This window comes from Kryptolebias marmoratus, linkage group LG14 (assembly GCF_001649575.2).
Source record: "Kryptolebias marmoratus isolate JLee-2015 linkage group LG14, ASM164957v2, whole genome shotgun sequence".
Taxonomy (NCBI): Eukaryota; Metazoa; Chordata; class Actinopteri; order Cyprinodontiformes; family Rivulidae; genus Kryptolebias; species Kryptolebias marmoratus.
Window position 1 is genome coordinate 17,462,419 of NC_051443.1, and position 12,831 is coordinate 17,475,249.

The window sequence follows — 12,831 nt, forward strand, 5'->3', positions numbered from 1 at the left end:
GCAAAGAGGAGAACTGTTCTGAGGTCAGATGAATCAAATTTGTAATTCTTTTTGGAAACCACAAACACCATATGTTCCGCGTTAAAGAGCAGAGGGACAATTCAACCTGTTATCACCGCTCAGGTCAAAAGCCAGCCTCTCTGATGGTATGGGGTTGCATTACCTACACATCTGGACTAGCACCATCAATACGGAACAGGTTTTAGATCAACTTATGCAGCCATCCTATACAACCTCTTTTTCAGGGAAAGTCTCGCATATTTCAGCGAGACAACGCTAAACTGCTACCGCATACTTTACAACAGCATGGTTTTGTAGAGGAGTCCAGGTGTTGAACCAATCTCACCAATTTAAAACATTTGATGCATCTTGAAACAAAAAATCCAGCAAAGGCGAACCAGGACTGTAGAACAGCTAGAATCCTCCACAGACAGAATGGGACAACGTTCCCTCTAAAACCTCCAGCAGCTGCTCTCCTCAGGTCCAGATGTTTGCAGACTGATGGTAGAAGAAGAGGGGAGAACATGGACCTGGAACAACTTTTTTTGTAATCTGTTGGTGCCTTCAAAGTCTAAAATACCCCCCCCTCTATAAATAACACGTTTTCTTATTTTAAATATCTTTACTGTGATCCACTGTATTTAAAATGCATGGTTGTAGTGATTTTATTTTATTATTACATCTTCACACGAGGCGCCGGCTTCTCCAAAACACAGGATTGCACCACATCGAGCGGCGATTGTTCCCTTTCACTCCACCTATTGTGCCCTAACCCTTACAACAAGCACCACGACACAAACCTTTATAATTCTATCACCCGTCTCAGTAATGAATTTTTGAACCGTTTTGAACCTTACACGGACGGCGCCACAATTCCCCTCCATTGAAAGCCACAATAACCGCAGATAGCAATCTCCCGTGCTGCTCCAAAGCACGCGCCAACAATCTGGACGCTATTAAACCAAAATGAAAAGGATGGGATGGTGTTTATTGTTATCTGTGTCCAAAAGCCCTTATAACAGGAGAAGGAGGAGGGAGGGGAGGGGGGGGTGGGAGGCTTAAGACAGATTGTAGAAATCCCTTAATTCCCTGAAAGTAAATAAATAAATAAAAAAGGTGTGTTTGCCTTGTATGAAATCACAGGATTTGCTGGGGATGGAGATGAATTTAACCTGTAATAGCTTTACCCCGACTGTGCGCATTGTCAGAGGAGTCAGCCCGGACAGACTGCGGCGCACAGATAAGACGCAGGACGCACGATTGTGAATACAAATCATCCGGACGGATATGTTGAATTATCTGCATTTAGTGCAATCCCATCAGTGTCACCGCGCCTCTGTCAATTTGCGCACAATCACTCCAGGTTCAAGCACGACAGGGGGAAAAAAGGGACAGGGGTTGTTATAAAAAAAAATAATTTAAAGGCTAATCCTTAAATTCGCCAAAGTCTCAGGGCCGCGCGCCACAGATGTTCATCTTTAAGTCCAGGTTTCTAATACCGAGCAATCTCCTTTTCTCTCTCTCTAAAAAAAAGAAATAAAAACCCCTCAACAATGAGGATTTTAGGGAGCTCTCCGCTTTTCCGCTTTTTTACGCAGCGATATCTGATTCGGCGCGAAGAAAAGGAACGAGGCGAGATTAACTGAATCTGCCGTCCTCCCTAACCTCTTCACAAAACGGCCCAGATTAGCCAGGAATTAAGTTTCAACCGTTTTATGTGTCTGCTCCACATGGGTGGGGGATTATGGTTTTACTTCATCTATCTGTTTTTTTTTCCTCCTTCTTTTTTTAGGGGCCCCTATAAGGGCTGGGGTCCCTTTTTAGGAGAGGAGCAGCTGAGGCTGAAGTCAACCAAAGTGTTGCGTGTCTCCAACCTGTGGCCTCCCCACCGCTGCTGCTTCTGCTTCTGCGTTCCTTGGGCATGGATGGACTCGCCAAGATGGAGAGACAGAAGTTCCCCTTCAGCATTGAAGACATCCTGAGCAAATGCCCGAGCGGCGGTGGGGCGGGCGGGCTGAGGGAGAAGGGCGAGCCCGCGCGTCACGCCTGCCTGTGCTGCTGCTGCTACTGCTCTCGCTGCGCCGACCTGCTCCACACGGATTTCATCCACGAAGGTAGGACCGAGCTCGTCTTCAGGGGGGGTTATTTTTTATTTTGGGGGGGGGGGCTCCAAACGCATCTGAATCTCGTGCTCGCAGCCTGTCAGTTTGGATGGGGAGCGGCGGTGCTCTCGGAGCCCCGCAGGCCCGCGGACGCGCACCGGGAGGAGCAGGCGGCCGTTCAGGCGCAGAGGCGCACCAGGCGCCACCGCACCATCTTCACCGAGGAGCAGCTGGACGCGCTGGAGGAGCTCTTCCTGCAGAATCAGTACCCAGACGTGAACACGAGAGAGAAGCTCGCGCAGCGCACTCACTTAAGAGAAGAAAGAGTGGAGGTGAGCTGCGTTTCGGACTGGTGCGTTAATGTAAACACGAACGCTGTGCCAGATTGCGCATTTGCAGGACGTCATAAAAAGTTATTATTTATATCATAAAAACTCTTCTTTTTCTTCCTACCCCCTCCATCCATCACAGGTTTGGTTTAAAAACCGAAGAGCGAAGTGGAGACGCCAGAAAAGACTTTCATTTGTTGTAGGAAACACTGAAAACTAATGCGCTGCTGAAACATGACACAGATATGCTGTGTATTAGACAAAAAAAGAAGCTAAGCTCATCATTTTGTTTCAGTTTTATCAAATAACTGTAGGCATGCTGTCCTGGTTGGTTTTATGCAACTGGCATCCAAAGCTGAATATAGTGTTTATGGTTTGTTTTTATTTGTATTTTTTGCACAAGTTGTACAAAATAATATGTTCTCTTGAATAAATATAGCTTTGTTTAAAACTGATGGAGTAATTTTCTAACAACACGAATAACTAATGTTCAAACTGTTCAGTTTACAAATTACATATGCAGAAAACTCAGAGTTACATGTTTTAATTTAGAAAATACACACTCTTTTTAAGCTAAGTGTCAATACAAACTCTACACAGTTACAGTAATTATATGATGTATTTTTCTGCTTGTGAGGGTAAATTTCAGCATCATATTTATTCTTAATTTCTGTTTCCTTTCCCCTCCCTTTTTTATCCCCTCTTCTGGTGAATTTAGCCAGACCTCAAATAATCCAGCCTCTGTGGATATTTTCTACTCTACTGTTGCAGCAGATGTAGAGATTTTACTTCAGTTAAATATATAAAAATAGCAAAAAATCAATGCATGTTTTTTTATTAATTAATGTAATGTGCAAATTAGACCAATTTATTGGAACTCTGTATTAACACTGGCATCCTAAAGCTATATTAGTCACACTGAAAATGAGTTGCAAGTGACTTTATTTTATTCATTTGAAAAAGAAAAGTCCAAGTTTAAAAATCCACAACCTAAAAAGCATTAAGAAATATTTAGGTAAAATTGTTTTTTTTTTTCTTTAAAATCCATTGTCTTTTTGTTTTGATCTAACCTTTTGTTATTTTGCCGGATGAAAATCCTAATGAAGTGTCACAGAAACAGCTTTTTAAGCATTTTGAACCCACTCTATTGTTTGAACATTATATCGCTTTAACTTAATAAATAATTCCTGTTTGGCTCTCGTGTTTATTTAAACTCCATCCTGTAAATTCATACCACACAAGAAAACATTCATTTATTTAAAAAGAATTAAATAAGTAAATAAATAAATAAAAAAATTTCCGACTCGACAGTAGGAATATTGGGATGCTGGTGACTTTTATACTGAAAATTCTTGTTTTCAGTGGCGTAACATCCGGTGACGTTCACTCAGACGTTACGTAAGTACGTTTTGTGTACGGAACGCTAGCGTCGTGGCTAAAAGTTAGCTTCAATGTGGCGAACATCATACTATCCTAATTGTGTAACTATTTAAACGTCGACTAAGTCTTTTAGGCGTTTCTTTAAAGTTTAATATTTTTGCCTGGTTATCATTTATTGGTTAACTTTATAGTCGTAAGCTCGCGTGCTGTCTTTCGGCTAAGGAAGCTAACAGCAGCCTCCACAACCATGGAGGGTAGCGGGAGCGTGAGGAAAGCCTTGTCCGGGACTCTCGTACCTTCGGCGGTCACCACGGTGGCTCTCCGTGAACCTGAGGAGCAGGAGAAGGGAAGGTTAAAGAGAAAAATCCTCGATGAAGAGGAGTACATTGAGGTGAGAAGATGTGAAACTAACACACCTAACCCAAAAATAAACAAAGCACTGGGTCACTAGCCCAAATAATCTTTATGTTTATAATATTATTTTGTCCACTGTAGCTTCAAGTCAAGGAGTCACAAACTGTTTATCCTTCGTAATTTGATAATGTATAATATCTTGGTGAGGGTTAAATTGGACATAATGTTTATACAATGATGAAACAGCATCAATTGGATATAAATATATGAGTTTCTTAAGATGACTGCTACAGCAAGTGATGGGCCACATTAGGCAATCCATCAGGCTCATATGTTTGTAAAAATGTCTCCTCTTACTATAGGATAAACACATCATACTATTTAATGTGCTATTACTAAACTCTGCTTTGTGCACTTGGCTGTTTTTGACAGAGTTTGGAGAAAATCATCCAGAGGGACTTCTTTCCCGATGTCACAAAATTGCAAGCGCAGAAGGATTACCTGGAGGCAGAGGAGAACGGAGACCTTGAGAGGATGAGGGAGATATCCATCCGATACGGATCATCTTTGACCAAATCTACCCCTCAATCCTCTGCACCTTGTGAGTGGAAAACAAATGGAGTAATAATAAACAGTGTGTCTGATTGCATCTCCTACTTATTTAAGAAATGAAAGCAGCTTTTGTTTGTTTCTGCTGTTCAGTATAAAGGATTTATTCAGGCTCTTATGAATGTCCTTTTTTTCCCTCTTTGTCTGCAAGATGTGACTCCTGCCAGCTTTGAGACACCGGTTGGTCACCCAGGATCTCCCTCCTCTACGTACTGCAGTAAAGGTTTAGACGTCGGTATGTCATGTTCAGATTGTTTCTCACGCCACTCTCTCCCTCGCCTTGTTTAAGAACGAGCGTACACAGGTCGAGTAGTTATTTGTTCTTATTTTAACAAATGCTTGCTCCATAGAAAAAAGGGACGAAGACGGGGAGGAGAAAAAACTGCCCAGTTTGGATCGTTTCCTCGCTAAAAATACCAGTGAGGATAACGCGTCGTTCGAGCAGATCATGGATCTGGCGGAAGACAAGGAGAAGCTGAAGCACGCGTGGTTATATGAGGCGGAAGCCGAGTTCAAACAGGTTGGTCTGCGCAGACTATTTATGGTAAATCCGAAGTAGCAAAATGCTTGGATTACAGCTGTGTGGCTTAATGTCTCAAACCATGCCTCTGAGAAAGGCTTCATTAATGAGGAGCTTCAAATGTTGCCATGGTGATTCTTCCCTCAAACTCATCATTACAAGAATTACAAAAAGCCTGAGAAATGGATGATTTATTATGTTAAATTAAGTTGATTTGGTGGAATGTAACAGCTTCAAGTTGGAACTAGTTTTGAATAAATAACAAAAAAGCTTCAAAACCTGAAAGGTAATTTGGAAAGCCTAGTTTGAGTAACATATGTTTGTAGCCTGCTGTTGTGTCAGAATCGTATCTTTTTATTTAATCAAGTAAAATAAGTTGAAAAATCACATTTTCTGCCGGGGTTGCTTTCTAGTTGGCTTTTAACAACCAGCTGTTGTCAGAACTTGTAACACTCCAAGGATGTTTTATCTGATTTTTGTTAGATAAATAAAAATAACCAAACAAAAAAATGTTAATAGTTTCTGTGGATTGACGTAAAACATTTGACAAACTTTTGGGGGCTGTAGTTTGAGCACATGTCATCAGGAAGACAAATGACACATCCCATAACTGTAAATATGGTAGTCAGAATTACATTTTTTGTTAAGAAAAACATGCTAAATGTTGGAATACTGTTGTGTAAATGTACAAACGGGATCAAAAACCCTCCTGCGTTTGTTTTTAGCGCCACGAGGAGAACCTCGCCTTACCGTCGGCAGAAAAAGCTGCTCTTGAATGCGTCAAAGCGGGACTGGAGACATGGGAGTACAAAGCAAAGAACGCCTTGATGTATTATCCAGAAGGTGTGGAGCTCAAACACAGATAGCTCTGTTTACCTGAAAACCTTTGTATTAAAGCACAAAATTCACTAAACTCTGCTATGAGTGGGAGAATGATGCTCCTTTTCATCTTTTAAAACCTTTTGTTTTTAGGTGTTAAAGACGACGATGCTGTTTTTAAGAAGCCAAGAGAGGTTGTTCACAAGAACACTCGTTTTGTTGGAGATCCGTTCAGCAAGGCTCTCAACAAAAGCCAGATTCAGCAAGCTGCGGCCCTCAACGCACAGGTACGTTCAGCAAAGCAATATTTTAGTCATTCGTTCGCTGAGACATATTAGCCTAAACGATAACATGTTTTTGTTTGCAGTTTAAACAGGGCAAAGTGGGGCCTGATGGGAAAGAGCTCATACCACACGAATCTCCAAAAGTGAATGGATACGGTTATGAACGGACTCCGTCCCCTGCACCAGGTGGGTCTTTAAATCCACCTCAGATACCACAGATCTGAGCTTTAAGTTGAAGCTGGGCGACCTAATCAAGTAAAGTAACGCTGGCCTGCGTGTCATTGCCTCGTTTGGAGTATTTTTCTAAAGTCCTCTGTGGCCCTCAGGTGTTTCTGAGTCTCCTCTGATGACCTGGGGTGAGATCGAGAGCACCCCATTTCGCCTGGACGGATCAGACACGCCATACGTCGAGAGGAACCACGGCCCGTCGTTCAAGGTGGTTACTGTTCAGGGATGGAGCTTTTGCTCATCCGTTGTGAAATGTTGACGTCGATCGTTGTTTTTTAAAAGATACCGGAGCCAGGAAGACGAGAGCGGTTGGGCTTGAAGATGGCTAACGAGGCTGCCGCTAAAAACCGTGCAAAGAAACAGGAAGCGTTGAGAAAAGTTACAGAAAACCTCGCAAGGTAATGAAACTTACCTGCCTCGTCTCTTGATTAGCTCTTATAGCAGTTTAATACACTTGTCAGATTGTTTCCCGCCGCAATCTAACAGGACTTGATTTCTGCGTTGCAGCCTCACGCCTAAAGGTCTGAGCCCGGCCCTCACCCCCGCCCTGCAGCGGCTTGTGAACCGGACGTCCAGCAAATACACCGACAAGGCGCTGCGGGCAAGCTACACCCCTTCGCCCTCACATAGAGTGACCCCCTGCAAGACTCCCTTCAGCGGACCGGCCACGCCCTCTGGAACGCCGACGCCGAACAAAGCCAAGACCCCGAGCGCTCAGGACCTCACGTCGCTCACGGACAATCTGCTGCAGCTTCCCAAGAGAGGCAAGGCCTCCGATTTTTTCTAAAAGGAGCCGCTCTGCTCAGGTCGTAGAGAAAAAGGACTCGTTATAACGTGGGGAGACTTATCATGGCATTCAAGCAACAGATTTCTCAGACATTAAAAGTATGTACAGTGGATTGAAGAATTTTTTTTTTGTATTTATGTGTTGTATTTTATTAATAAGCTTTACTGTGAAACACATTTTGGCCTCCTTTCTTTCAGTTAAATGTATTTTTGTTAATATTGTACGGTTCCTGAGATTAACAGAAACAACTAAGATCATGAGATCAAGCACAACACGTCCATGTTCGCCTTTAGGACAAGTAAGTTGTATAATGTTACATTTTTTAATTTCAAACCTCAAAGAAAAAAACAACTTCAGGACCTCCAGGAACCTCACATTTACTGTAAATGATTGTTTATGTTCACCATTATCTTCAGTTGCAGGTTTTACAAAAAGAATCTGGGCTGAACTTTTCTAGGAAATCTGCATTTTATCACTTTAAAGAATTTGAGCTAAATAAAATCCAGAAAAAAAAACAACAGCAATTTATTTTATCATCAGATGACGTAGTTATAGTTTCCTGAAATACTCCGACACACCCTCAGTCTGTTGTCTGGAATATTTGTAACATCTTTAAATTTTTATCTATAATCTGTGGCTGGCTGGTGGTTCCTCAGCAGGGATTTCTTCCAGGAGAAAATCAGATTTAGATTTTTACTCATTTCTGTGCATTACGTGATTAAAGCTACCCTTTTGTTGATGTGTGTGTTTGAAACACTTCTACTAGAACCGACTGCATTTAAAACAAGTTTCACATCTATAATAGTCACTAAAGTAGTTCTCTAAAGTTATATTGAATTGAACATTTAAAATAAGCTCAGTTTTCTCACTCATTTTAATGTCCCACAGAAACTTCTTTTGTCCTTAACTCCTAAACTCTCATCATAGCCTCTAAAATCTGCAGTTTTATGCTTGAGCCTGTGAGCCTGTTATTAGACTGGGTTTTTTAAATATCTAAATGAATAAATATTTTTAAATATCTAAGCAAATTTTATTGTATATTTAAGAACAAATATCAACATTTTAAAGCTTTTCTCTGGCGAGGCAACTGTTGAGCTCGTCTGCAACCTCGATTACAGTTTCAAGAAAGTCTCCTTTTGTGTTTTTAATTGATTGCTTATAAAGTGTTTTTCTGAATTTCATTTAAGTCATAATTTGACAAACTGTTTTAGTTCCTGAATATTTCACAGTAAAGTGAGCTCAGCATATAAAACAGCTCAGCAAAGGCAAAATTCTGAGGTTCGCAGCATCCCTCCTAAAGAACTGCAGGTTTGTTCTTTAGTTTAGTTTCTCTGTTCTAACCAAATGTAACAAACTGATAAACATAATAATATTGTAAATAAGCCTTAAATTGGTTGATGCTTGTCACTCTTAGGGTTCTCACACTAGTTGAAGGCCATGAAATCCCATGTGAGAAACTCAACAACACAGGGATTTATTGACATATAAACAAATCATGAAATGAGTTATGGATGAATAATTCCAGGTAACTTTATGATGAAAGGGTGTTAGTGTTGTGCTCTTAATGCAGGACTCGTGGAAACAGGTTTTTTTTTCCTGGTAAAAACAAAGTTTGACCTTAGGACACCTCTGCACTTCCTGTCATCACACCTCCTTATCACAAACCTCCCCTTCAAAAGATATATTTATTTTTTCTTTGCATAAACATAGATACTCTGACCTTTTTAGTCTGATGAACGATTAAAGCACAGCTCAGTCAGATTTAGTTGTGTCTGTAACTGTGACTTTTTTTGTGTAAACAGAATATAAATCAAGGTTAATCAGAGACTTCTTCTTGCAGCTGTAAGTTGCAAACACTGAATATAAAGAGGACCTTTCTGTGCTCTTGTTAGAAGCTTTAAGGCCAAAGGTGAAATTAAAATACATCATCTGCAGATGTCAAAAAACACAAAATAGTTTAAAAAAAATGAAATCATGACAAATTAAAAAAGAAGCTAAATGTGCAAGCAATCTTAAAAAGTGCTTAATAAATCTAAACATACATAAGAGTATAAGTCATATCATCAGGTACAAATCAACATAAGATCATATAGGATTAATATTTAAAGTGTGCTTTATCTATAAAGTGGAAATTAGGATGTTGGATGACTTAGTAAATGCATATCTGTTACAAATTCACAATAGCAAAACTAATTTAAGATATTAGTGATGTGTGAGGGGTTGTGTAGTTCTTGAAAATGGGGTAAATTGTGATTTTTTTTTCAGTAAAGTTCCACAAATGTTTTACTTTATCTTCCCCGTGTGTCCAGAGCTCAGTGCTGAACAGCTGTCTTATTTGGGTCACATGATTGTCGGGGTCACAGAATTGGGCACAACACCTGCCCACCAGCTGCGCCATGTCCCCCCTGATACTTACCCTCTTTCTTTATTTCTTTTAACAGTTTAAAGTTTTTTCCTCTCCTCACTGAGGCTCTACCCTGCCCACACACACACACACACACGCAGACTGTTTATATACCGAGCTGAACTCCGCCCCGGCAGCACCTCCAGCTGATGTCCTGCCTGGTGCGCTGCATGTTTGGGATTGTTGTGAAAGGGAGTCCGGCGGCCATCTTGAACGAGCGCCGCTCCGCTCCGCACCGAGCCGCCAACGGTCGACGCTAGGCTAGCTGACGTTAGCAGCTCGGGCCAGATTAACTACGCTCTCCGTCGCGGACTGCTGCGACTATGCTCCGTTTACCTCGTCGTCTTTGGTTCGTCGACGCCTTGGGTGCGTGAAAATGGGTAGAAACTGCGTCAAGTGTTGGCCCTGATAATTTTAGAGGAGGGCGGAGGCGTTGCAGATCCACGGGTATATTTTTACATTTCTGGATAGAGGAGTTACTATGAATGGAGGATAAATGTTGCCGAAGGCTGACAGCAGCAGTTTCGTCCTCTTCTCCCTCCTCTTCGTCCTCACGCTAACGGACCCACCACGGACAGGTAAATAGTTTTATTATTGTATTTGTTTATTCCCCTCTTCCACTTGTGATCCTAAAGCGGGAGAAACAGATTTCCAGCTGGAAGCAAAGGAGGAGGGGGGGGGGTCAGGCGCGAAGGCCTGTCGGACAAGCCGGGGACTCGAGTAGCTCCTCCCAACCGCCTTCCTGCTGCTTTTGACCGCCTGTACTGTGTGCGCGGCGGGGGTATTTTCTCCCCAAAGCAGGCCAAATAAAACACCCATTCTGTAACATTTAATATAGATGGGTTACCTTTAAATTATTACAGCTGCCATAGACCAAAACGCGCCACTCATAGTTGCTTATTAAGCGAACTTTGGCTTATTGATTAAACTGTATTGGGGGAGTGATGCCGTGAAGGCGTATAAAACATGCAGCTTCATTTATTTGAATGTAAAGCTCTCATTCCCTGGTCCCTCAGTGCTGAAGCTGTGTTTTTAAATGCACCACCAAACCTGACTCACAATGAGCCCCACCACTAAAACCTTTATGCTTACTAAAATGTTATGATTTGTTACATTTTGATTTATTTTGGCCAAGCTGGAAACTAGGAATGCAACAAGAGATCACATGCACATAGCATGTATTTACTTCCAGCCCTCTACTGGAATGATCCCATTATCTCTGCTGAAATATACATCTGTTTCACCAAACGATAATGGCTTCAGGTCACCAGAGGTCTTATATTTGTACTCAGAATGAAATCCCGTTTTTTTTATTTAAGCTCCAAGAGTACAAATGCATCTTGTGGTTTCCTCCAGGACCGGTCTTGTGATCCTGCCAATTGTGTGGATTAGAGAAACTGTTATCAGTTCATGGCTCATGGATAAACGCATTATTGTTCGGCTTTAACTAGAGAACTGACCTCTTGCCTGGCTAGCGAATAAAACACAAACACACACACACACTGTTCATTTTGTTGATGGATGATTCTTTGGCGACTGCTTGGCCCTGTTTGGCCGGCCTCGGTGTGTCATCGAATTGGGCTTTAAAAATGAGCTGAAATGTTGAGTCAGTGCTACACTTGTTTGTTTGTGTGATTCGACCGGGCCACGTTAAAAGTGAAGGTCGTCGTTCGCACTCGTCTGCATGTTTTTGAAGCCTCTGCTGGTTGTTTGGGCGATGATATTTTGCACCGTTCGTGTGTGGAGGTGTGATTTTTTTTTTTTTTTTTTTTACTGTTTTCATTTGACAGGGACCTCAACACTTTTTTGTGTTACAAACCCCTTTTTTAAAAATTAGTTTAATCACAAATCTTCTTACTTTGAGAGGCTTCTGTTTGGGAATCGTGCACCCACTAAATCTTGAAATCTAGTTCGTCTTTACCCATCTTTCAGGCAGCGCAGATGACTTTATTTTGAATTAAAATAATCTTTTGTGGCCGTCTGACATTCATAACGCTGCATCATATGATGGCTGTAAAAGCAGACAGAAGATTTGGTCAAACGGACATGAGAAAGCTCTCAGGAGGCTCAGTGTTTTTGTGGTTATTCCCATGATATGGAATAACCACATATCATATATGTGGTTTTTTTTTTTTTGCATTAAACTGTAGCTTATCCGAAGACTCTCTGACTCTTAAAATTAGCTCATTTTTGATTAGGTTTAAAGAGACTCAATGTGAGAAACGATGCCAACATGTTGAAGCAAAGTGTCATTTATTTAAGTAAAGGTTCGTTGGACTTTTCCCTGGGCCTAATCAGCCAACCTGTGTTACTCCTGATGGCTTATTTAGGAGGAAAAAAAATGTATTATTGCAGCTTTTATCTGGCATAATTTTTCCAACGATCAGCCTTTTACTTATAGGAGCATAAAGGTCACGTCCTCCGTATGTTTTCAGTGGCATTATTTCCTCCTTCAGGATGGCGTGAGAACGATCTGATCTAAATCTAAATCAAGACCGGAGGAAAACAAAGCAAAAACTAAACCATAGAGGAGCTGTAATTATTATTTGTTTTACCGCATCCTGCTCACAAGATGCTGAAGTTATTCCCTCGTCGTGGACATGATGTACGCTGTGGTTGAACTACTTCCCATTTTAAGTGTTTAATAAGTCACACCAGAAGTAAAACTGTGATGAAGAAGGAGAAAAAAAAAAAGTATTTAACTTCTCATGAGTCTATTAAAATACCACAAGCGGCGTGCATTATTTCCCAATCTGAAAACCGCTCGGTTTCAGGGTAGCTGTCGAAACAGAACTGACAGCAGTGCTTTTTAAAAACACGGTGCAGGAGAGCTGCGGTGCTTTTTAAATGTAAGGTGGCACAAAAGAAAACCATGGCGTGTACCCACTCGCCGCTTTTAACAGCAAACCTCAGTGATGAATCATCGGAGGCAGGAGACGGTGCGGCGGCTGCACAAGGTCGCTTCGCTGTGCCGTTATACTTCAGCTGAACAGAGTCGAGGAGGGGGGGGGGGGG

The 12,831-nt window shown here is 41.6% G+C and overlaps 3 protein-coding genes across 5 annotated transcripts in view; all 3 read left to right on the plus strand.

Annotated features, from left to right (window-relative positions):
* The first annotated feature begins 1,412 nt into the window (after nucleotides 1–1,412).
* On the plus strand, nucleotides 1,413–3,735 carry LOC108232663 (homeobox protein goosecoid-2). Of its 2 annotated transcripts, none has more exons than XM_037979640.1 (3): nucleotides 1,413–2,114; nucleotides 2,199–2,454; nucleotides 2,574–3,735. In XM_037979640.1, the coding sequence occupies exons 1-3, from the start codon at nucleotides 1,922–1,924 to the stop codon at nucleotides 2,632–2,634; spliced, it is 510 nt and encodes a 169-aa protein (XP_037835568.1). In that variant the 5' UTR covers nucleotides 1,413–1,921; the 3' UTR covers nucleotides 2,635–3,735. The 2 variants fall into 2 exon arrangements, with proteins under 2 accessions (XP_037835568.1, XP_017266068.1); XM_017410579.3 differs by having other exon boundaries at nucleotides 1,421–2,114; nucleotides 2,199–2,434.
* A 113-nt stretch (nucleotides 3,736–3,848) lies between these two features.
* On the plus strand, nucleotides 3,849–7,588 carry ess2 (ess-2 splicing factor homolog). Its single transcript, XM_017410505.3, has 10 exons — nucleotides 3,849–4,202; nucleotides 4,598–4,766; nucleotides 4,926–5,009; nucleotides 5,125–5,294; nucleotides 6,020–6,137; nucleotides 6,267–6,400; nucleotides 6,481–6,583; nucleotides 6,724–6,833; nucleotides 6,908–7,023; nucleotides 7,133–7,588. Exons 1-10 carry the CDS (start codon nucleotides 4,059–4,061, stop codon nucleotides 7,410–7,412), a joined length of 1,428 nt encoding a protein of 475 aa, XP_017265994.1. The 5' UTR covers nucleotides 3,849–4,058; the 3' UTR covers nucleotides 7,413–7,588.
* A 2,376-nt stretch (nucleotides 7,589–9,964) lies between these two features.
* Nucleotides 9,965–12,831, plus strand: part of dgcr2 (DiGeorge syndrome critical region gene 2) — an 11,368-nt gene continuing 8,501 nt past the window's right edge. For both annotated transcript variants that reach the window (XM_017410730.2, XM_017410731.3), the window contains exon 1: nucleotides 9,965–10,394. In XM_017410730.2, coding sequence (XP_017266219.1) covers nucleotides 10,313–10,394 — 82 coding nt within the window. In that variant the 5' untranslated portion in view covers nucleotides 9,965–10,312. The remainder of the gene's footprint in view (nucleotides 10,395–12,831) is intronic.

Excerpts from the sequence above, each read along its gene's own strand:
- LOC108232663 (XM_037979640.1), top strand. The coding sequence starts at position 1,922 with ATGGATGGACTCGCCAAGATGGAGAGACAGAAGTTCCCCTTCAGCATT. Across the intron at positions 2,115-2,198 it reads CACGGATTTCATCCACGAAG|CCTGTCAGTTTGGATGGGGA; the intron begins GTAGGACCGAGC and ends TCGTGCTCGCAG. Across the intron at positions 2,455-2,573 it reads GTGAGCTGCGTTTCGGACTG|GTTTGGTTTAAAAACCGAAG; the intron begins GTGCGTTAATGT and ends CATCCATCACAG.
- ess2 (XM_017410505.3), top strand. The coding sequence starts at position 4,059 with ATGGAGGGTAGCGGGAGCGTGAGGAAAGCCTTGTCCGGGACTCTCGTA. Across the intron at positions 6,138-6,266 it reads CTTGATGTATTATCCAGAAG|GTGTTAAAGACGACGATGCT; the intron begins GTGTGGAGCTCA and ends TTTTGTTTTTAG. Across the intron at positions 6,584-6,723 it reads GACTCCGTCCCCTGCACCAG|GTGTTTCTGAGTCTCCTCTG; the intron begins GTGGGTCTTTAA and ends TGTGGCCCTCAG.